The 24,763-nt window shown below is 37.9% G+C and overlaps 1 protein-coding gene across 1 annotated transcript in view; it reads left to right on the top strand.

Annotated features, from left to right (window-relative positions):
• Positions 1-24,763, top strand: part of LOC150090217 (uncharacterized) — an 86,854-nt gene that overhangs the window by 22,753 nt on the left and 39,338 nt on the right. The window contains exons 4-6 of the mRNA XM_090390208.1: positions 262-348; positions 15,592-15,745; positions 18,458-18,584. Of these exons, the coding sequence (XP_090246334.1) occupies positions 262-348; positions 15,592-15,745; positions 18,458-18,584 (368 nt within the window). The remainder of the gene's footprint in view (positions 1-261; positions 349-15,591; positions 15,746-18,457; positions 18,585-24,763) is intronic.

Genomic DNA, 24,763 nt, shown 5'->3' with positions numbered 1-24,763 from the left:
AAACAGGAAGTGGATGCCAGATCTGAATCCTACTTTGCATTGAGTTACCAAAATTTGCAAAACTGTATATAGATTATGAGCTATCTCACAAAGAAGCTTTTTCTCTACAGTTCTTCCTAGGTAAGGAAGAACTGTAGAATCTTTGTTGAACATCCCTTGTAATTAACAATTTTTTATCAGAGGAAATAGTATAAAAAAACTGAACTATTGTGTATTGGTATTAGAAAGAGGAATGGATGCATTGTTTTGTTTTCTTTCTAGTGACAAGAGTAGTAGGACTCCCACTCCTCCTCTTCCAGTACGTCGACGTTTCACAAAAGTGAACAAGAGGACGAGGGAACTCTTAAGGTATGTGCTCTATATTTTAAGCTTTACAGAGAAATCTATAATATTTATGTTTGAAAATGTATAATAAATTATTTCAAGAGGTATGGTGAATTAGTAAATTCGCCGTAGAGGATCAGCTGTAGCCATTGTGAAAAATTGAGTGATTACTTCTTACCATTATCCCATACTGCAGTTGGAAATGGATATACAGTAAAAGTCCATTTGAGTTCAAATCTGATGTAACCAGTATTATTTAATATTCTACAGCTTAAAAGAAAACACAAGACTGCATACAAAATTATTAGAGTAGTTTAATAAGAAAAGAAAGTGGTTACATAAAATGAACTGGGAAGTGAGTATTACTAACCCTGTAATCTCTGAACATTCAGGTCAGCAGAATGTAAGAAATTCTGAAGCTAAAGCTACCTTGTTTTCAATAAAAGATTTTTTCATATAATAAAAATTGATTGACATATCCTATAAAAAAAAATACCAGTTTCACTAGCAACTTCTTGAATAGTTAAACATCAATCTCTTCTGATCAGATTAATAATAAGTATCTTCTGTGTTCTTAGCCTTTAACTATGCATGGTATAAAAGTATGGGTTCTAATGTCTTACGTTTAAGATTTTCATAAAAAATAAATAATAATAATAAAGAATTTTAGTTTCAATAAAACATATTTTCAAGCTGTGGAAAATTATGTATTATTTTATTTAGCTTGTAGGTTAAAATACTGTTTTGTTAATAATGTAGCTAATGATAGAAAAATTCTTACTCCATCCCCCAGTCCAGAAAATTCATTTCTATGTTGTTGATTCTAGTCTTAAATAATAGTATCTTGTATTATATCAGAAGTATGTTAAGACAGTGTGTCTCAACCATTTTTGTTCGCGTACCCCCAAAGAACCACATTCTTATTTTTGTACCCCCATATATAAAATATAGTATGTCTACTCTATTTTACTACAGCACAAAACACGCTTAAGTTAAAAATCGGATAAATCATCAGTTCTGATGAATCATCACTTAGCTTAATAATGGCAATAGTGTAATTACTACAAAATATGTTAAGTAAAAAATATGTTTAAATTGTTCCAAAATATTTTTGTTTCTTGTTAATCTCTCGTGTACCCCCCTGGGAAGCTCATGCATATTTCCCGGTTGAATAACGCTGTGTTAAGATATCCCCTTTTATTTTATACAACCTCAGTAGAAGGGAACAACATAGCATAGCTCCCTAAACATCAGATTAATAACATACCACCCAGTTCATTTTATGCAGCAATTTTTTTTTTTTTTATTAAATTACTTTCATAATTTTTTATGCAGTCTTGTGTTTACCTTTAAGGTATTTTTACTCCTGCATAATATGTAATGCCTTCATGCAATATACCTTACAATATTTAGTATGCAGTAACTCATCTAGAAGATGCTAGTAATGCATGAGTTGCCTGTTTATCTCCACTGAGTCTGAATTAGTGCATATTGAATGGAAGATGTTTTGTGATTTGTTGCAGTTTAAAATGAATGAATTTAGTGATCAGCAAATTGGCATCAAATTTTGTTTCAAATTAGGAAAAGTGCAAAAGAAACCAATGAAGTGTGAAAAACAGCTTTTGGAGAAGATTGTGTTATCCAAAGACTTCAGTGGTTCTCAAAGTTTGAAGAGTTGCTTATCCATCAGGGCGCTCTAGTCATTCTTCAACTTCAAAAACCAACAATTCAGTCTCTCACATTTGTGATCTGATTAGGAGTGATCAACATTTAAATAATAAATAAATAAATTTTCTGTTTATACTCCGGGACGACCAAACGGTCAGAGGAGTTCACAAGATAGATTAGAATACAAGAAACAGCACCGTATTCAGTAGTCACGGGCTTGAACCCCGGTCACTCAAGGCACGTGTACTTATGCACCCGCGCGCCTGACCACTAGGCTACGATGGCCCAAAATTTAATTATCTGCAAACTTGCTAATGAAATTAGTATATCATATGGGATATTGTCAGTCAGTTTTAATCCAAGATTTGGGAACGTCATATGTTTGTCTAAGTTTCTCTCTCTCATATCCTCATAGAAAGTGACAGTTCTTGCTGTTGGGGATCTGTCACCATGCTGCTACTACTGACTTACACTCTGTTTGTTCCAGCCTTAACAGCAACAAATTATGAGTATATGACTGACCTGGAAACAAAAGCCAAGACCTGTTAATTTGAAGACTAGGTCTTCTCCAAGGCCCAAGACAATCTTGATTAAGATCATGCTTCATATTTGGTTCAAGGGGCATTGTTTGTTATGAATTTGTTCTGTGTGGTCAAAGGGTAGACGAGGAATTTAGAATACAGTGCTCGTTGGGGAAAATGGCTAAAAAAGTGAGCTTGAGGAAATTGGTGTTAGTATCATGACAACACTCTTGCCCACTAAATGCTTTCCATTCAAGAATTTCTTGCAAAGCACCATCACTTTAGTCTCCAATCCAGCATAGCATTCTTTTTTCACAAATATTAGTCCTGTCCCTGAATATTTTTGTCTCATCTTGTATTGTGTACAACTTTAATTGATGCATCAAGAGGCCACTATCAAACTTATTAACTCCAGGCCTTACATTAATTTTGCACAGAAAAGGATGATAATTCTTTAGCCCTCCTCTTCCTTAGTCAACAGAACTTCCTTCTATACTGTTTTGCATTAATTATAGTATTACCATTTCCTTGAGTTGCACCAATCAGTGTTAGTATAATTTTATTTTTTCTAATGTTCATGTGCAAGATACACTGCTCCCCAGTTATACCACAGGGTTTGGGAGTTGGGCTGTGACCCACATTATAAGACAACTGCATTATAACTGATGTCTACAATTTTTCTCTAATTTATTGATTGTCTAAAAAAGAGTCTAAGAATCATTTTAATGTTACACTCTCGAACACAATAAATGTAGCTTTGTGTTCAGTATTTTTTAAGAACTAAAAAATAAACCCAAGTGAATAACACTAGCCTTGCATGACATGAATTTGTTATTTACAGGATATACGGTACTGTATTTACATTGTGTACAATGGCAAGCACATGCAGATTACTGGAAAAATGACTGATAAACAATTAAAGTGTTTAATTGTTTATCAGTCATTTTGTAAAAATAAAGGATTTTTGAAAAAAAAAATTTTCAAAAATCCTTTATTTTTATAAAAAACACATTGCGATAAGTCATAAAAAAAAATTCAATAATTTATTTTATCACTTTAAAAAATTAGACTTTAAAAAGTCTAATTTTTTACGGACATAACATCTGTAAAGCTCACAAAAATGTAAAAATTCACCAATATACACTGAACAATCACGAAAAGCACAACTGGCACAGGTAAGTTCTCAAACTACAGATTGCCTTTTTCTGTTTGCAGCAACAACCCTTACACAAGCAATGGATGCTCAATACTAACTGCAGTGGCTGAAACAGTATAGTGGTTAATGACCTAGAAGATTAGAAAATTCTGCCACACAAAGAAAGGGTAAGGTAGGAGACGATATTATTGCATGGAAAAAGTCAAAACGAGCAAGAATTGCTTTATTTGATAAACATCCGTTGTGATTCTTAATTTGGCAGGAGAGCATATGTCCCTGAGAAACTCTGCTTTTTCTCTTCCTTGCCCAAGACTGGATCATTTGAGTGAGGAAGTCACCTGCAGTGCAAGGGTTGCAGAAGCAACATTAATATTTTTCTCAGAATTTCCTTCAACAGCAGAATGAGGCAGAAAGACCCGCAGTATATCCGAATCCATGGTATAAACAACGGTGTTATAAATGTAGAGTAGTGTACCATGTTTAAAATTGCTGTTAATATATAATAGATAAGTAATGCCTGCCTGGCAACCCAAAGGTTGCAGGTTTGATTCCCACTTCGGGCTTGGATATCGCGATGGTGCCGCACTATCAGGTTGGATCTCACAGCCACGATACACAAAGGAAGCAGGAAAAAACTGGTTCCTTCATGTATTGCTCACATCATATGATAAAAATAAAAAATAAATAAATAAGTAATATGATAGATGGAGGGAAAAATGTGCTGCCCAACCGGGCTAGCCGGGTGGGTAAAGTGCCTGCCTGGCAACCCAAAGGTCGCAGGTTTGAATCCCACCTCGGGCTTGGATATCGCGATGGTGCCGAACTATCAGGTTGGATCTCACAGCCACGATACACAAAGGAAGCAGGAAAAAACTGGTTCCTTCATGTATTGCTCACATCATATGATAAAAATAAAAAATAAATAAGTAATATGATAGATGGAGGGAAAAAAAATGTGCTGCCACAGACTGATACAGTTTAGACCGGATAGTTTTCTGAGCCCATTTTCTAACCACCTGTTTTTAACCTGTGGGGGTGGGGGGGCTGCTCCTTAGAGGAGCAGTGAGCATTTTGGAGTAATGGATCAGATCAGTTGGGCCTCAGAAATTGAAATTGTTTATGTAATGGAAACTTGGATTTTAGGGGTATTTCCATACAGTAGTTGAAATAAAATCTAAATTCATATACATTACCTGGATTTGATTTTGATCATGGAGAAGCTTTCGGCTCTCACTGGAGACCATATGAAAGTGTGAGGACCTCTATTAAAGGTCCTTGGCACTAAGGCTTTGCTTACATTCAACTTAGAGATATCCACAGTTCTGGATAAATTGCTAATGTATTTTTAAGTTATATGGCATCACCTGAGTAGGTGAATCTACTATACATTTAAAAATCTGAGACACCCCCATGGCTGTTTCAAAACTTACTAACTTTTCATTATCTAATGGGTTGAATTTCATTATCTAATTATGTTGAACTGTGAATAATGTGTTTTGTCTAAGTGGACAGCCAAGCGGTGTATGGAAGCAACACTTTCATGTAAAAAAGATTTCAACTGTTATGTTTGCCTTTCAACTCCTAAAGTTGGTTTAAATCAAACATAACATTTGCTATATTGGAGGCAAATGCAGCCCCCAGAATTGGGCTTCATTTGCCCTATCCAGTACAATACTATAAGATTAAAGGAGGGTTCAACGGAACAGTTGAAATGTAATCAAAATTTGTATGCATTCAGTTTCAGTCAAAGAGAAGCTTTCTGCTCTCCATGATCAAAGTTTGTACTGCATAGGGTAATTGCACCTAATTCTAGGGGTTGGAAGTCAAACATAACAGTTATGTTATCGAATGGAAGTTTTATTTCCACACACACTGCTTGGCTGTTCACATAGAAAAATACATTGTTCACAGTTTGACATACATTTTCACTAATAGAGACTACCTATTAATGAACATATTGGGCATGGTCCCCTGTGTGATCAAAAGCCTCTCAATGTTCAAAATTAAATGCAGCCAGTGCACATTGGTATTAAAACCAACTGCTTTAATGCAGTTGTTGCAATTACATTATTGCAAAAATTTTTGTAATACATTATTCAATATGAAGGACAATCTTATTTAAATAAATATTTTACTAATTTTTAATAAAAACTCTTGAAATAAAACCCTTAAAGTATCCAGAGAGGGAAGTTTTTGGCGGTTTTAGGAGTTTGGGTGGGTAAGCATGAGATAACCTGTTGAGAATCTGTAGTTTAGATAGTGAGTTCACTGTTATTAGATTGGCAATATGTTGTAAGTGGAAGTAAGAAATTAATATTTCTTACTGCGAGGCGATCTGATTGAGGTGTATAAAGCCTTGAATGGTTTGAGCATGCTTAATGCTGATGAGGTTCTTCCTCTTCTCAGAATAATCACCTGAGAGGGCATAAATTCAAATTGAGGAAAGACAGTTGTAAGATAGATGTGCGGAAGTTTGCCTTTAGCCAGCGGGTAGTTGATTGGTGGAACAGACTTCCATCTTTTGTTGTGGAAGTTGATAGCCTAAATAAATTTAAGGCTAAGCTGGACAGGTATTTGGATTGAATGGAGGGGTGAAATTGGGTGTTTTTTGGCTGATGCTGCATAAGCTTGCTTTCTTGAATCGAATGCCTCTGTTAATGCTAATGCTAAATATTTAACAGAATTTCTCAGTTTCTTAAGCTTGGCTTTTATGTATTTCGTATATAAACTTGGTATAGTGACAATCTGCTATGTCTTCCATTGAGGAAAATTTTCTTGGCTGGTGTGAGGGGGGAAGTTCGTTGAGAACCAGTAATATAAATTTTGAATTCACTGTTATTAGATTGGTAACACATTGCCAGTGGAAGTAAGAAATGGATATATAACAGAATTTTTTAATTTCCAGGCCTTTATGTACTTCAAATATATAAATTTGGTATAATGACAATCTGCTATATGAGTATGGCACCCCCACCCTGAGTTAAATTTTCTGAGCTGTTACTGAATTTTGCAGTAATACAGTGATCCCTTGATTTGCACGATTTCGATATTGCATGGTCAGGTATTTACTACCAAAATTTTAGATTTTAGATTGTGCGGTGAGTTTCACTACTTCTGCAATTTTTGTTTACGAAGATTCAAAAATAGGTACCAAGAGCAGATTTTGAAAATTTATTTTAGTTTTTGTTTGAAGATTTCATTGAAGAAAAACATTTTACCATAATAACGTAGAATTCCAGCTGTCGGTATTATTTCAAATGCAATAAGATTGATTTTACTACCCGTTTATAATTAGATTGCACTAACAGAAAAGCCCAATAAACCAGAAAGTGCAAATTGTTTTTATTGTTTTATGGTCATGATCTCCAGAAATGTGCTTTAGAAAAATATCACAAAGTTGTTCAAGACTGATTCCTATAACCAAACATAGCATTAAATGGTGGTGTGTTTGTCCGGTTATTTTCAAAACAACTTCCTCATTGGGGAACCCTCTTCATCAGTTATCCTATGTTAGCTGTTCACACAATCTTTTTCTGATTCGCGCAACGTAAAGTGTTTTCATCAGTAAACATTGCTTTTGCTGATTTAATATTTCTTGTCTATTATGACAAATGGGCGTGGTGTACTGTGGTCCATGGTTAAAAAGAATACAATGATATAAACCAGTAAAACATATTTAATATATAGATAACACAATAAAATACAATAGAAGCTTTTGAGACAGTCGCGTCTCTTTATCAACTAATTTGACTAAATTTTGAATACAACGGATATAGCCGTGCGTGCAGTGAGGCACGTTATTCATTCAAGCTGGTTTCCTATTAGCATTAGCATTAGTAGAGGCATTTGATGCAAGAAAGCAAGCTTATGCAGCATCAGCCAAAAAAAAAAAAAAAAAAAAAAACACTTCCACTTCACCCCTCTGTTCGTTCGAAATACCTGTCCAGCTGAGCCTTAAACTTATTTAGGCTATCAACTTCCATGACAAGGGATGGAAGTCTGTTCCAGGTTATAACAGAGGTAGAAGTATAGTTGGGCAAGAGTTGCGGCCAATAGCTTTTGCAAGAAACCAGAATGTTCAAATGCCATTTGGACAAGAAGTAAGTTTTCTACTCTTAGCCTCGCTCAAAATCTAGTTTGCAGTAATTAATAGCTACAGTTGTTGCAAGCCCCATTGTAGTCAGAAAATGAGCCTGGATATTTGGATGCAAGTCAATTATGATATGCAACATTCTTATGTTGAACAGCATTAGCATTAGTAGAGGCATTTGATGCAAGAAAGCAAGCTTATGCAGCATTAGCCAAAAAAAAAAAAAAAAAAAAAAAAAAACCACTTCCACTTCATCCCTCTGTTCTTTCGAAATACCTGAGCCTTAAACTTATTTAGGCTATCAACTTCCACGACAAGGGATGGAAGTCTGTTCCACCAACCAACCACCCACTGGCTAAGGCAAATTTCTACATGTCTATCCTACATCGACTTCATCCTCACTAACAGAAGATATATTGTGAATGATGTTACCGTCCTGAATAAGGTAAATGTTGGAAGTGATCACAGAATGGTAAGATGTACACTTGATATAGATGTAGGAAAGGAAAGGAAAAAACTGACTCGAGTAAATAATACAAAGATCTTTGAGATAACAGAGGAGGAGAAAAAGCAGTATGTACTGGAACTTAAGAACAAGTTTGAGCTTCTGCAGACTGCTCAGGACCAAGATATCGACGAGGAATATTACAACTTTCTGAAAGTGATAAAGCCCAAGAAACCTATAGGAAAACAGAAATCCAAAGAAGAAAAAATTAGTCAAGAAACACTTGTCATGATGAACCAAAGACGACAAATGAAGAGCAAGAAAAACACTGACAGGGAGAAAATTGAGTATACTGAGTTATGCAAAGCCATTAGAAAGAGACTCAGAGAGGACATAAGAAGATTTAACACAAGAAAAGTAGAACAAGCATTAAGGGAAAACAAAGGATTTAAATCAGCAGCCATGAGCAGTAATACAGAAAGACAGATGATACTGAAACTGAAGAATAGCGATGGTGTACTTATAAACAGGAGAGAAGGCATAATTCAAATAGCAGAAGACTACTATAGAGAATTATACAAGGAGCGAGGGAATGATACCAGCAGTGGGGAAGATGGATTGCAAAGTAGCAACACATACGACATACCCGATATTCTTCCTGATGAGGTAGAACATGCATTGAAGAAAATGAAGAATCGGAAAGCCCCAGGGGAAGATGAAGTTACTGTAGAGTTGTTAAAATTGGGAGGAAGAGACATAACACAAAAACTGGCAAGGCTCTTCACAAAGTGCATTAGAAAAGGTGTGATGCCTAAGCAGTGGAATAATGCAATCATAGTTTTGCTGCATAAGAAAGGAGATAAATCAGAAATTGGAAATTATAGACCAGCTTGTTATCCCATATCTACAAGTTGTTCACAAGGGTCATTACTAACAGATTAGAAAGAATACTTGATGAGAATCAACCGAAAGAGCAAGCTGGCTTTAGGACAGGATTCTCAACTATGGATCACCTTCACGTAATATCACAGCTAATGGAGAAAGCAAATGAATATAAAACACCATTATGCCTGGCATTTGTGGATTATGAAAAGGCATTTGACTCCATACAGCATAAGGCAATGTTTCGGGCACTGGAAAGACAAGGCATAGATACTCCATATATTATGATTTTGAAGAAAATATATGAGAGTGCTACATCCTTTATTAGACTAGACAAAGACAGTAGCAAATTTAAAATCGAGAAAGGAGTTCAACAGGGAGACACAATATCTCCGAAGCTGTTTACTGCTGCCCTTGAAGAAGCTTTCAGAAGATTAGACTGGTCGCAGAAAGGAGTCAATGTGAACGGAGAGTACCTAAACCATTTACGATTTGCAGATGACATTGTGGTCATAAGCCACGATCCCAAAGAATTAGAGGAAAATCTTAATCAGTTATGCACAGTTAGTAAGGATTTTGGACTAAAGATGAATATGGCTAAAACAAAAGTAATGATGAACAAGTATGCCACGGAAAGGGAAATAATGATTGACGGAGGAGTAATTGAAAACGTGGAGTCATATACTTATCTGGGACAAGTTATTAGCTGTAATAATGATAAATGGCTGGAAGTCAAGAGAAGAATAAATTTTGGATGGATAGCATTCAGGAAATATAGTCACATACTGAAGAGCAATATCCCAGTTTGTCTGAAACGTAAAATAATGAATCAATGTATACTCCCCACCATGACTTATGGAAGTGAAACTTGGGCACTCACCAAAAGAATGGAAGAGAAGCTGAGAACTACACAGCGAAGAATGGAACGAATCATATTGGGAATCAGACTGTTAGATAAGAAGAGAAACACATGGATTAGGCAGCAAACTCAAGTAAAGGACATTCTTATCAAAACTAAAGAACTAAAATGGTCTTGGGCAGGACACATAGCTCGAAGACATGATGACAGATGGACTAAGAAAATAACAGAATGGTACCCAAGAGGAGCTAGAAGAAAACCTGGAAGACAAAGGCGGAGATGGATAGATGAAATTCACGAGTTTTCGAGTAGTAAATGGATGGCCAGTGCTCAAAACAGAAGGAACTGGAAAGTTGCTGGAGAGGCCTTCATCCTGCAGTGGATTGAAAATGGCTGATGATGATGATCCTACATCTGTCTTTCCTCAATTTGAATTTAATCCCTCTCAGGTGATTATTCTGAGCAAGAGGAAGACTCCCATCAGCATTGAGCATGCTCAAACCATTCAAGGCTTTATACACCTCTATCAGATCACCTCGCTAGTGTCTAGTCTCCAGACACTGTAATTTGCAAAACTTAAGCCTTTCTTCGTAAGAGCACCCCTTTGTTCCATTCACTAATCTTGTTGCCCTTCTCTGTACTCGTTCCAGCAGCTCTACATCCTTCTTGAAATGAGGCCACATTATACCAGTATAATGTGGCCTGACCATTGCCTTATACAAGGGAATAATCATCTCCTTATCCCTGCTAGAAAAATTCCTATATATCATTGACAATGCACCATGAGCTACTCTTGCAGCCTGTCTGCACTGCTCAGAGAACTTCATATCTGCCTGCACAACCACCCCCCAGGTCCCTTTCATTCTCTACCACTGTCCGTGTAGTACCACAGAGTTGATATGTTGCTCTGGGGTTGCTGTTTCCCATATTTAGTATTTTACATTTGTCAATGTTAAACTTAATTTGCCACCTCTCAGCCCATCTGCTCAACCTTTCCAGATCTTGTTGCAGCAGCATAGTGTCAGTAGTGTCCTTGACAACCCTGCCACCCTTCATATCGTCTGCAAACTTGGGCATTAAGCTTGATATACCATCATCAATATCATTTATAAATACAAAAAACAATAATGGACCCAACACTGAACCCTGAGGGACTCCACTAATAACATTAGTCCACGATGAGCAGTGTCCATTGGTTACCACTCTCTGTCTTCTCCCCCTCAACCACCCCTTTATCCATAGCAGCAATTTGCCTCCAGTGCCACACTGCTCCAATTTGTGCAGCAGTCTTCCATGTGCAACAGTATCAAAAGCCTTTCTAAGATCCAAATATATAATATCCAAGTTATTCCCTGCATCCAGTTGTTTTGTGACTGCATCATAGTATCCAATCAAATTGGCCAGGCAAGACTTCCCCTTGATATTGTTGTCGCACGGACATGCGCTGTTTTACTCCACTGCTTGTTGAGTTGTAAAATGGTTGTCTCTAGGATGGGATGCAATATCATGCCTTTGCAGCGGTTTATGGCCTTCGGATTGTTCAACATGGCAAGTGACTTTAGCCATAGGCGGTGGCGAAAGTGTCATGAGTGGTCTACTATTTCGCAGTCACGCTTGCGATTGAAAAATGCTCTGCGACTGCAGACTGGTCCATCTCAGCAAGGCGGATTGCTCTCTCGTGCTCCGTAAGGCGATCTTGAAGACGTCTTGATGTCTCACCGATGTAGCAGCTGTCAGTCTCTGCAGGTGATGCAGTATATTACATTGCTGCGTAAGAGAGGTGTGACAGGGGTCTTCACACTGGAGATAAGAGAACGTAGGTTTCTGCATGGTAATTGTACGCATTTGATGTGGTAATCTCTGAGGATTCTTGAGATCCGTCCTGACACACCTTGATAGTATGGAATGTAGGCAGTTGGTGTATTGTCCTCGTTTGGGGGTCTTGGGTGGGCTGCGAGTTCCTGTGCTTGTAATAGGCACCTGTCTAGCATGTGCGTTGGATAGCCACATTTGGTTAGGTCTGGCTTCACACAAGAGATCTCACTGTGTATAATTGATTCAGTGCTGGAATGGCTCCAAGCCCTGGAGAATAGAGTGCTGGCAGTGCTGTTGAGATTGGGTGCATGGCCGGATCTATAGTTTGTAAATTGTCTGCACCACATAGGTTTACGGTATACCGAAGTCTCTAGACATGGGCCTATGCACTGCATTAAGACATCCAGGAAGTGACTCGTTGACTTCTAACTGTAGGGTACACTGGATGAAATTAGATAGGGAATTGTGGTGTTCCAGTAATGCTGTTTTAGAGCCACGTGGGATTACAGTGAAAATATCGTCAGTGTATCTGTACCATGTTGTAATAGGCACAGGTGAGTTCAGGAGTATCTGCTCCTCCAAATCTTCCATGGCGATGTTGGCTACTACGGCGATGTTGTATTCAAAATTTAGTCAAATTAGTTGATAAAGAGATGCGACTGTCTTGAAAGCTTCTATTGTATTTTATTGTGTTATCTATATATTAAATACGTTTTACTGGTTTATATCATTGTATTCTTTTTAATTTCTTGTCTATATAAAGTGTGTGTGTGTGTGTGTGTGTGTTTAATTAGCACATAAAATGAAGAAAACTACAACAAAAAATTTTTTTTTTTTAATTTAGAGGAAAAATTAAAAATTGTTAAGTAGTTAGAAAATGGTGAAGTGGTTGTTACAATGGCCAAGAAATACAGCATAAATGAATCTAGCATTCGACAAATTAAGGGAAAATGCTGAGAAAATTAAAAGTTCAGTTATCTGTTCCACATCATTGGCTGCAAAAAGCACTACAAAAGTGAGAAATCCGTTAATAGAGAAAACTGAAAAATTACTTTCTGGATAGAAGATTGTAATCAAAAGAGAATGCCTCTTAATTCAGATATTATTCACACCAAAGCTCTGCAAATTTTTAATCGCTTACAAGAAGAAGCCAGTCCATCAAATGCAGACATCTTTCAGGCCAGTAAGGGTTGGTTTGAAAATTTTAAAAAGTGTCAGTCTTCACAATCAAAAATTAACAGGTGAAGCAGCCAGTGAAAGTACGGAATCTGTTTCTTTGTATCCAAAAACTTTCAAGGATGTTATTGCAACTGAGGGCTACTAGCAAGTCAAGTGTTTAATGCTGATGAGACTGGCTTATTTTGGAAGTGTATGCCAAGCTTGAAGATTCATTTCAAAAGAAGAGAAAACTGCCCCAGGTTTCAAAGCTGCAAAAGATAGGTTAACACTTTTGTTATGTGGCAATGCAGAGGGTGACTTTTAAGTGTAAACTGCTGCTAATTTATATCGGAAAATCCACATGCTTTTAAAGGAATATCAAAAAGCTCCTTACCAGTTCATTGGAAATTGAGCAAAAGAGCCTTGATGACAGCTAAAATCTTCAAGGATTGGTTTTTAAATTGCTTTTGCGTCAGAACAAAAAAAATATTGCCTGAAGAAGAACATACCATTCATAATCTTGCTCATTCTTGACAATGCGCCCAGTCATCCTGCACATTTGCCTGATCTGCACCCAAATGTGAAAGTTGCCTTTCTTACAGCAAATACAAGTTCATTAATTCAGCTGATGGACCAAGGTATTATAGCTTCCTTTAAACTTTATTACCTAAGATCTTTTTTACAATTGGTAGAAGCTACTGATGGAATAGGCAGTCTTTCAATTCAATATTATCGGTGGAATTATAACATTCTTGATGCTGTAAAAAATATTGAATTCGCGTGGGGTAAAGTTAAGAACTCAACAATGAATGCAGTGTGTAAAAAGCTGTGGCCACAAAGCTGCACTAAAGAAGCCACGGTCGAAATGCTGGAAGAAGTTGAGATTGTGAGATTTGACAAAATGATAAGCGGAGAAGGATTTGAAGAACTGGAACCAGCAGATATCACAGCAGTCCTTGAGTCTCATAGAGAACAATTATCAGAAGACAATATTTTTTCGCAATGTGAAAAAGATGATGACAAAAATGATAAAAATGAAGAAGATGCACACAAAAATTTGACCTCGAAGAGACTAGCTGAGTTTTTAAGACTTGCAAATCAGCTTAGCCAAGAAGCTCTGGATATGGTTGAGAGGAGTTTAAATTTTCACAGATCTTTATCATTAGCTTTAGTTCCTTATGAAGAAATTTATAGAGAAAAAACAGTGTGCTTCTAAGCAAACAATTTTAACTAATTTTTTTCAAAAAAAGTGCCGGATACTGTTGCAAGTTTATCACAGGAAAACAGCGATGAAGAAACAATGAATTTAGATTAAAAATCTAGAGGCAAGTATTAGCAAGATTAATTTTATGGACATGTTTCTGATTTTTTTTCTTACCGAATGAAGACAATTTTTTTCTATTTAAATTTTTTTTTTTTTTTTTTTGTTTACAGGTACGGAACCCTCATTATGTCATATAAACTACGTTTCACATTGCGCGGATTTTCACTGCGCAGTATTTTCCCAGAACATAACCCCTGTGCAAATCAGGGATGACTGTATTTAGTTTCTGGTACTTTCCAGATATTATCACAGTTATCAATTATATTGAAATGCTGTAGGTTATTAAATTTCAGTTAAATGAAATGCAAATCTGCATACAGCATTTTTGCATCTTAGCATATTCTGGAACAGTGGTCTGCAGTCAATTCAGTGTGTGTTAACTGGTCCACTCTAGTGGAGATTTCTGGTGTTAGTAGTACATTTTTGATGGCATAGGGTGCCAAGAATTCTTATCTTCAGTTGAGGCTTTATATAAATGTATAAAGTTTTATATAAATGTATAAAGTTTTATATAAATGTATAAAGTTTTATAAAAAGTTTCTCTATTATCTCTCATACTGCCTAAAGGAAATTAGGCTAAATCTTAGAAAAAAATCCATCTTTATAATTTAATCCTACTAATTTTGCCTGGTCACTAGGTGGCTCTATGCCTACCTTCACATGATAGAGCTGAAATCAAGGCATGAGTGCTCGCTCCGGTGGTGAAAAAGAGCAACTGTGGACCTTAACATGATATCACATAGACCTTGTTATCCTGACTACAGAGAGACAGACAAGATGATATTTTTATTATTACTAAGTAGTAGTGGCAAATGATGAAAGAAAGCAAGTTTATATAGCATCAGCAAAAAAAAAAAAAAAACTAACCCCTCCCGTTTCACTTGTCCTCTAAACTTCTAACAGTTTATCTAGTTCTTCATATAAAGCCATCTGCTGGTAAATGAAAGAAGGATACTAACAACAATGTACCTCCTCATTTCCTAATCTTAGTAGGTTATCATTTAAACAATTTTTGTCCATTTCTTGTTCATAAAAAATTGCTTTTAGTCGTCCTCAGATGGTTTGTAGCTTACATTCAGGTAGCTTATCAACGTCAGATCAGACCTTTGACAATGACAGCTTTTGAAATTTTCTACTTTTGGTGAAGTTTCCCACAAAGGTCCATATTGGACTGTACTTGCAAGGCCTTTTGTTATAATAACAGCAAGTGCCTGCCTTTGAATTAACTGTATTCGTAAATGTTACTTGATGGAGACTGAAAGGATTTCTAATTTGATAATATTTCAGAATTATATATCTTTAATTGGTTATAATACAAGATAATTTTATTTAAAAATAATATTCTCCAGGGAATTAGACGAGAAGAAAAAGCTTTTTATAGAGCTTTGTGAGAAAAAATCAGCTTCTTCCGATGAAGAACTCTGTTTGAGTGATTATTCAATGCCTACTATACCAGTGAAGATACGATGGAAGGCGGCTGTGTTTAGGTTTCCAATGGAAAAAGTAAGTACTATAATGTTAAAAATCAGTGGCAGGCTTGTGTTTTGAATTGAAATGTAATAAAAATAAATGGTCATGAGATTTCTATTAGTATTAACCAAATAGTGTAAGGAAACCACAGACTTTTGATGCACTGGCCAAAAAAAAAAAAAAAAAAGTAAGGTTTGTTAAGAATATCTAATGATATCTAAGGTTGGTACGTGGAAGTCTGAAATATTGATGGAGGTGATATTCAAGTTCGAGTTGTGAGTCAAGTGCAATAAAGTTCAGCCATTTTCCATTAATTTCTCTCTTTTTTACATCTCCATACCGACAAGACAACAGTCTTGTCGGTGTGGAGATGTAAAAAAGAGAGTCACGTCTCCACAGAGAGAAGTCACGTCTCCACACTAGGCTTACTAACTGACAAGACTGTTGTCTTTTCAGTTAGTAAGTCTAGTGTAGCAGTCACGCTTAGTTTAGGCAACTTCAAAACTTAATTATGCAATTTAATGGTTACGATGAAACATCTGTCACCTAATATATGCCTAATATAAATTTTTGGCCTTGGTGTAGTGTGAATGCTATCTTCAGTCTCTGCTTATGTTGATTCACACCTGGATGAGTTCCTGCTGTATATTAGGCATTCATCGTATTTTTGCACATGGGATATATATATATATATACACTGAAGAGCCAAAACATTATGACCACCTATCTAATATGATGTTGGTCCTCCACATGCAGCGAAAACAGCACGTACCTGGCGAGGAATGGACACTACAAGATTTTTAAATGTGTCATGTGGTATCTGGTACCAACACATAACCAGCAGATCCTTTAACTCTGTGTAAGGTCCGTGGTTGAGACGCCGCAGATCAGAGTTGCTGTTCCAATACAAACCACAGATGCTCGATGGGATTGATGTCTGGGGAATTTAGAGGCCAGGGCAATATCTTTGTCTTCTTCATATTCCGTGAACCAGTCTTGAACAATCTGGGCGGTGTGGCATTGCACATTACAATGCTGAAAGATGGCACCACCAGAGGGGGGGGACCGTTGCCATGAAAGGGTATACCTGGTCAGCAATGATGTTTAGGTAAGTGGTAGATGTCAGAGTGCCCGGCACATGGATGACTGGACCCAGGGTATCCCAGCAGAACATCGCCAAAAGCATGACACTGCTGCCACCGGCTTGTTTTTGTCCCATGGTGCATCTGGGCACCATCACTTCCTCAGGTAAACAACACACACGTACCCTGCCGTCCACGTGGTGCAACAGGAAACGTGATTCATCGGACCAGATGACCTTCTTCCAATCACTCAAGCTCCAGTTTCAATGCTCACATGCCTATTGTAGGTGCTGTTGCTTGTGAACCATGGTTAGCATGGGCACTCGGAGCGGCCTGTGGCTATGCAGCCCCATTTTCAGCAGAGTTCGACATACTGTGTGTGTTGTGACATATTACTCCCATCTCCAGCATTCCAATTACCGGTGAGTCACGCCACAGTAGCCCTTCTGTTGCCATGCACCATCTAGGAGAGCCTTCGCTCACCTCAGCATCAATGAGCCGTGATCGTCCAACACCTCGCCTGCAGTTTGTGGGTTTCCCCTCCTCGGACCACTTTCGGTAGGTACTAACCACAGCTGACCGTGAGCACCCCACCAGCCGTGCTGTTTTGGATATGCTCTGACCCAGTCGTCTGGCCATTACAATTTGGCCTTTGCCAAACTCACTTAAGTCCACTTCTTTTCCCATCTGAAGAACAAGAGTAACACTGATTAACGTAGCTCAGTATCAGGTGTTTTTTATACCATTTCCCAACCCGTGCATGTGCCATAGTTCACCTGCAGTTGCTTCGATTTGCATAACGACTCGCTGGTCATAATGTTTTGGCTCATCAGTGTATACACCCAGGGGTACTATCAGTTCCACCAGCACGAAGGTACAGGCTGAGGATCTTGCAGGCTATTAAACATTTGCCAAAATTCTGTGCTTCCAACTCACAAATGAGGCTTTAATATCACTTTCACTAGTTTAGGCTTCCATTTGGTGTCCTTACTAGAAAAATGACAACAACAAACCTCGAAGTATATTTAAACAAGTTCAGTTTCCTTTTATCTCATTTTACTTGATAAACAATGTGTTTCAGCTAGTTGTTTTGAATTGTTTGTTGCATTTGTTCAGTCATCTTATAGTCTAAGAACCTTAGTGTTTAGACATGCATCTTTCAACTCCAATCCCTATGGATTGGAGATGTGATGTTTCCACAAATTCCAAAGGAGGGAAAACTAAGCTTGACTTCTATTCCAGGAAAAATAAAAGAGTTTCTGCTTAAAGAAGTAATACAGGACCCTCTAGACAGGAATGCAGTTATATAGGACTTGCATTGTGGATTTGTGAAAGGGAAGCTTTGGCTGACTAGTCTAATTGGATATTATGACACAATAACAGAGTGGGAGATGACAAAGTAATTATCAATTAGCATCACTCTTCTTGTACTACTGTTATCAGTGGACTTCACCAGGTTTCAGTGCTAAGCCCATTCTTCTTTTCTATATTTATTAATGATATTAATGAAGGCATATCAGGTTAATGTCTAAGTTTGCAGATGATACAAAGGTTAGCATGGTGGTTAATGACAGTAATCAAGGTATGCTACTGAAGCAAGACCTAGAAAAATTAGACAGTGAGCTGAGAAGTGGCATTTAAGTTTAACATTGATAATTGGAAGGTACTGCACGTGGATAACAGTAATCCCAAAATAGCATACCCACTATGTGGTACCACACTCAGGGTAGTAGGGGACGATAAAGACCTAGGTGTAATTGTACAGTTAGACATGAAGTTCCCTGAGCAAGGTAGATGGGCTGCTTGGGCAGCTCATAGGGTTTTGCCAACGATATGCAATAATTTTGCCAACAGGAATAAAGAGGTAATTATTCCACTGTATAAGGCAACTGGTACCCACATCTTGAGTAATGCTATTGGTCTGGAAGCCTCATTTTACGAAAAATGTGCATCTTTGAAATAGGCCTGCAGAGAAGAGCAACAAGATTAGTGAGGAAAACAAGAAAAAATTGTGGAAATTTGCCTTTAGTCAGCAGGTCATTGCTAGTTGGAACAAACTTCCACGTGGTGTTGTGAAAGCGGATAGTTTGAATAAATTTAAAAATGAGACAAGTTATTAGAGGGAATGGACTGGTGATTTTCGAATTTTTGGTTGACGCTATATAAGCTCGAGGCCACGTTATGTCAAGGATCTGGGTACATTCTTACCATGTGTATGCCCTGTCCAAAAATTTCATTACTTCATACAGCATGTCCTCCCCCCCCCCACTTTTTCTTACTATTGAATACACCATGAATTGTCAAACTAATAGAGTAAGCTTATCTGCAAAAAGATTTAAACCTCCCAAGGACTTCCTAATTCATTTCACAAATATACGTGGTCTCATTTCTAATCTCAACGATGTCCATTTCCACTTGCAGTCTGCCAAACCCCATGTACTTTTTCTGACAGAATCACAGTTATCAGTTGATTCAACTACTGCTCATCTCAGTTGCCCAAATTATTCACTGTATGATTCCTTTTGCCTCAAAGGTGGTACTTGTGCATATGTCTGTTCCAATATTCCCTGTCATAGACTTGGTAATTTGGAATCTCCTCTTTTCAATCTTCTCTGGCTTAAAATCTCTCTACCTCATTGTGTCAAATTCATCAGTTGTCTCTACCATTCTCCTAACTCCACTAATCACTTGGAGCTCTTTGACTTCCTCTCTTTGCAACTTGACTTTCTCCAGTCCAACTTTCTTTAACAGTGAGGTAATTTTCCTTGGTGATTTTAATGTTCACAACTCCAACTCTGGCTTCTGTTTTCTAGTCACACAGACTCAGCTGGTCGAGATGCTGAGGCTTTTGCAATTACTAATGACCTTGCACAGATTGTTCATTTACCTACAAGAATACCTGACAATCCTAACCATACAGCCAACACACTTGATCTTTTTCTCACAAACAACCCTCCTAAGTACACTGTCGAAATGAGTGGGTCTTTAGGCACTTCAGATCAAAACTTGGTGATTGTCTCTTCTCCAATGGAGCCTTTATCTCATGGCTATTCCCAACCTCTTATTGTTTGACCTTATAAGAATGCAAAATGGGATGATCTGCGGGATTTCTTTTCCTTGGTCGGATTACTGTTCCAAAACTTCTGATGTCATTGTTTGCTCAGATCGTGTCAGTGAAATTATTCTTGTATGAATGGAATCCTTTATTCCACACTCCATTTTAAAATCTTGTATTTCTTCTTGCTCATTCTCCTCTGGTTCGGTATGTTCCTCTTCTTCTGGTTCCTTTATTCCACACTCCACTTTAAAATCTCGTCTTTTATCTCAACCTGGGTTTTCCAATAAATGTGCTAAGGCTGTTCAACAGAAGAACATTGCATATATATTGTAATTGGCTTGTTTCCAATTCTTCAGTTTCATTTTCTGCCTACACCAAAGCTCGCAACAATTGTAAAGCATTTATTAATAAGTCCAAACTAGATTTTGAACAGGCTAAGAGTAGAAAACCTGCTTCTTGCCCTAATGGTAGCCGAGCATTCTGGTCTCTTGCCAAAGCTATTGACAGCAACTTTTGACCACCTCTGTCAAAACCAGATAGTTCTGTTGTCACTTCAGCCAAGGATAAAGCTGACTTGCTACATCCCATTTTTCTTCAAACTCATGTATTAATGATCTTGGTAAAACACCTCCCACCATTCCCAACAAGCTCTATTCAATGCCTCCTGTGGTCTTCCGTAAAAAGGATGTCAGAAGGACTTTGACGTATCTTGATGCTAAGAAAGCTCCTAGTGGTATTTCTCCACTTGTTCTCAAAACCTGTGCTCCTGAACTTACTCCTATTCTTTGCCGCCCTTTTTCCCATTCTTATTCCAAAGGTGTTTTTCCTTCTGCTTGGAAATTTGCTCATATCCAGCCAGTTCCTAAAAAGGGTGACAAATCCCTCCCATCCAATTGCCATCCCATTGCAATTACTTCTACTCTTTCTAAAGTAATGGAGAAATGAATTAACTGCCAACTCTTAAACTACCTAGAAACCATCCATCTGATCAACGATCGCCAGTATGGATTCCATCAGTGTTGATCCACTGGTGATATTCTGGCTTATGTTACCCATTTATGGACAAATTCAATGGAAAAGTTCGGTGAATCACAAGCAGTTGCTCTTGACATATCAGAGTCTTTCGATCGTGTTTGGCATGAAGGTCTTCTAAACAAACTTCCATCTTATGGTTTGCCAACTGTTGTTTGTAATTGGTTATCCAGTTTTCTCTCTGATCACTCACTGAGGGTGATGGTATGTGGCTCTGTCTTCTAACTTCTCTACTAATGCTGGTGTCCCCAAAGGTTCAGTTCTTTCCCCCACTCTTTTCCTCTTGTATATTAATGACCTTCTTCCATTGACTGGAAATCCTATCCATAGTTTTGCCGTTGATAGCACATTGCATTCCACTTTCCATTTTGAGAATCCTTGCTCTGCTCAATCAGCTTCAAGTTCTTGAATATCTGCTACCAATTCCTTAAATAACAATCTCCAGGTAATTCTCCAATGGGGCAAAGACAACTTAGTTTATTTCAATCCTTCTAAAACTCAGTCATGTCTTATATCTCGCAAAAAGGACTCTTCTGCTCATATGCTTATTATCTTTGGTGACACTTTGATTTCTAGGCACGATGATATATCTCTTTTGGGGGTTACCCTGACTTCTAATCTGTCTTGGCAAAGCGCATTACAAATATTGCTTCCTTTGCATCTAAAAAACTTGGTTTTTTTAATTTTTTAAAAAATTTTCTCTTTAGCTCTCGGCATTACTTTTCTGCCAAAGAGCTGTTTACTCTATAAATCGCAAATCCGCCCTGTCATGGAATATTGTTCCCACATCTGGGGCAGTGCCTCCAAAACTTCTCTCAGGCTTCTAGATTCCATTCAATAGAGGGCAGTTAGGTTAATTAATGACTCCTCTCTACCAGAATCCCTTCACTCGCTGTCTCATAGACAGCGAGTGGAGAAATTCTGTTAGAGGCATGCAGCAGAAACGTACTGTTTCTGCTGCATGCCTTTTCTACAGATACTTTCATGGACATTGTTCTCCTGAATTGGCTTCTATAATTCCCACTCTCTCTTTCAAAACAGTCTGAACACATGCCGCCAACATCCATTTACTGTCCAACTTCAAACTCACAGAACCAACTTTTCATCTTCCTTGTTTATTCATTCAACTGTCATTTTCTGGAACAACCTTCCTTCATACGTATTTCCTGAAAATTACAGTCTACCGAAGTTCAAGTCTAATGTCAACAAATATTTATATCTTCTCAACTTCCAACCCAAGCACGGTACCAAGTACTATAGGTTCTAATACCTCTTGTGTTTGGGGTTTTCATAAAAAACAGCTTGCTCCTTTACATCATTTGCCAATACTAACGCTGATGTAAAAAGAGGCTTGAAATAATTTCTTTAGTGTTTTTTTTTTTAAATGTAGTAGTAGTAGTAGTAGTAGTGGCACATGATGCAAGAAAGCAAGTGTAGGAGCTTATGCAGCATCAGCCAAAAAAAAAAAAAAAATCACACCATACCCTCCAAATGCCTGTCCAGTTCCTCCTTAAATTTATTTAACCTATCAACTTCCACAACGACAGATGGAAGTTTGTTCTAGCAATTAACCACCCGCTGGCTAAAGGCAAATTTCTGCACATCTATTCTACATCTGTCCTTTCTTAATTTGAACTTATGTCCCCGTAGGTTCGTATTCTGAACAAGTGGGAGGATCCCATCAGAATTCAGCGTGCTCAACCCATTCAAGGCCTTATAGACCTCAATCAGATCACCGCGCAGGTGCCTAGTCTCCAGCCACTGCAATTTGCAGAACTTAAGCCTCTCTTGGTAAGAGGATCCCTTCATTCCCCTCACCAATCGTGTTGCTCTTCTCTGTACACGCTCAAGCAAATCTACATCCTTCCTAAAATGAGGCCTCCAGACCTGTACGCAGTACTCAAGGCATGGCCTGACCATTGCCTTATACAGAGGGACAATCACCTCCTTTTCCCTGCTAGCAAAATTCCTATATATCATTGACAAAACCCCATGACCTGCCCTAGCAGCCTGTCTGCATTGCTCAGAAAACTTCATATCTGACTGCACAATTACTCCCAGGTCTTTTTCATTTTCTACCACCTTAAGTGTAGTACCACACAGTTGGTACGTTTCTCTGGGGTTACTTCTACCCATATGCAGTACTTTGCATTTGTCAAGGTTGAACTTCAGTTGCCACTTCTTAGCCCATCTGCCCAAATTATCTAGATCCTGTTGCAGTAGCACACTGCCATTACTGTCATTAACAACCCTGCCAACCTTTGTGTCATCTGCAAACTTCGACATTAAGCCTGATATACCTTCATCAATATCATTGATAAATACACAAAACAACAGTGGACCCAACACCGAACCCTGTGGGACTCCACTAATAACATTAGTCCACGAAGAGCAGCACCCATTGATTACCACCCTCTGTCTTCTCCCACTTAACCATCCTTTTATCCATTGTAGCAACTTACCCTTAATACCATTCTGCTCCAATTTGTACAGTAGTCTTCCATGCGCAACAGTGTCAAAAGCTTTCCTGAAATCCAAGTATATGATATCAAAATTATTTTTTGCATCCAGTTCCTTTGTGACCACATCATAATAACCAATCAAATTTGTCAGACAAGACTTTCCCTTAACAAACCCATGCTGTGTTTGAATTATTGCTGCAGTCTTGTCTAGATGATCCTGCAATGCATCTTTAACCAGTGACTCCATTATTTTACCCGGAACAGAAGTTAAACTAACTGGTCTGTAATTACTCGTGTCACCCTTCGATCCACCTTTGTGAATTGGGGACACATTTGCACATCTCCAGTCCGTGGGAACCTCCCCTGAGTCCAAGGATGCTCTCATAATTATGGCTAAGGGTTTGCTTAGTTGCTTTGCCGCCTCTTTTAAAATAACTGGATAGATCCCATCCACCCCAGGTGCCTTTCTTATGTTTAACTTCAACAATTTCTCCTCCACTTTGCTCTCAGTTATTACAAAATCATTAAGCACACTGCTACAATTTGATAACCTTCTTCCATTTTCAAACTGTAATAATTCCTCACGTGTGAATGTAGATGCAAAATACTCATTCAGTTTGTTTGCTATCTGAGCAGGATCATCAACAGTCGAACCATCGATGTCAAGTGGACCAATCATATTTATCCCCTTCCTTTTAGAGTTTATATAAGTAAAGAAATCCTTGCTGTTTTTCTTAGCATCCTTTGCCAAAGATTTCTCGTAATCCGCCTTCGCCTGCCGAACCTCCTTTGTGACCTGATTACAGACTAGCTTATATCTGCCACAGGCTTCTGCGTCACCTGATAAATATATGCATCCCATGCATTTTTCTTCTCTGTCACGAGTCTCATTAGTTCATTTGATAACCATTTAGGCCTAAACCTTGAACGATATTTCTTAATCGGTATATAAAGTCTAGTAGCTTCCACGATTAATTCCTTGAATGCTTCCCACTTAGAATTTACTGTTGGTAACATCGTCAGTTGATCCCACTGTACAGAATTTAAAAACTGTCTGAGACCACTGTACTCCCCTTTACGGAAGCAAAAACCCTTTCCTTTACCCCTGACGGTAGTTACCTCTTTGAGTAAATCCCACTTCAGCACACTGTGATCACTGCCACCTAGTGGTTCCTTTATCTGCAAATTCTTAATACACGAATGATCACTGCTGATAACCAGATCAAGAGTGTTACTTTCTCTGGTTGCCTCTCGAACATGCTGCTGCAGAAAACAATCATCCAATAAATCCACAAAAGTCTGACTGGTGTGTGAGTGACCAACCCATAAGTTCCAGTCAATATCTGGGAAGTTAAAATCCCCCATTATAAGACATTCAGATTTACTGGCCCACTCTATTTCTCTGTACAATTGTTCA

This window comes from Mastigoproctus giganteus, chromosome 2, assembly GCF_048544385.1.
Source record: "Mastigoproctus giganteus isolate SK-2022 chromosome 2, ASM4854438v1, whole genome shotgun sequence".
NCBI lineage: Eukaryota > Metazoa > Arthropoda > Arachnida > Uropygi > Thelyphonidae > Mastigoproctus > Mastigoproctus giganteus.
This window is presented reverse-complemented; position numbering and strand designations above follow the sequence as displayed.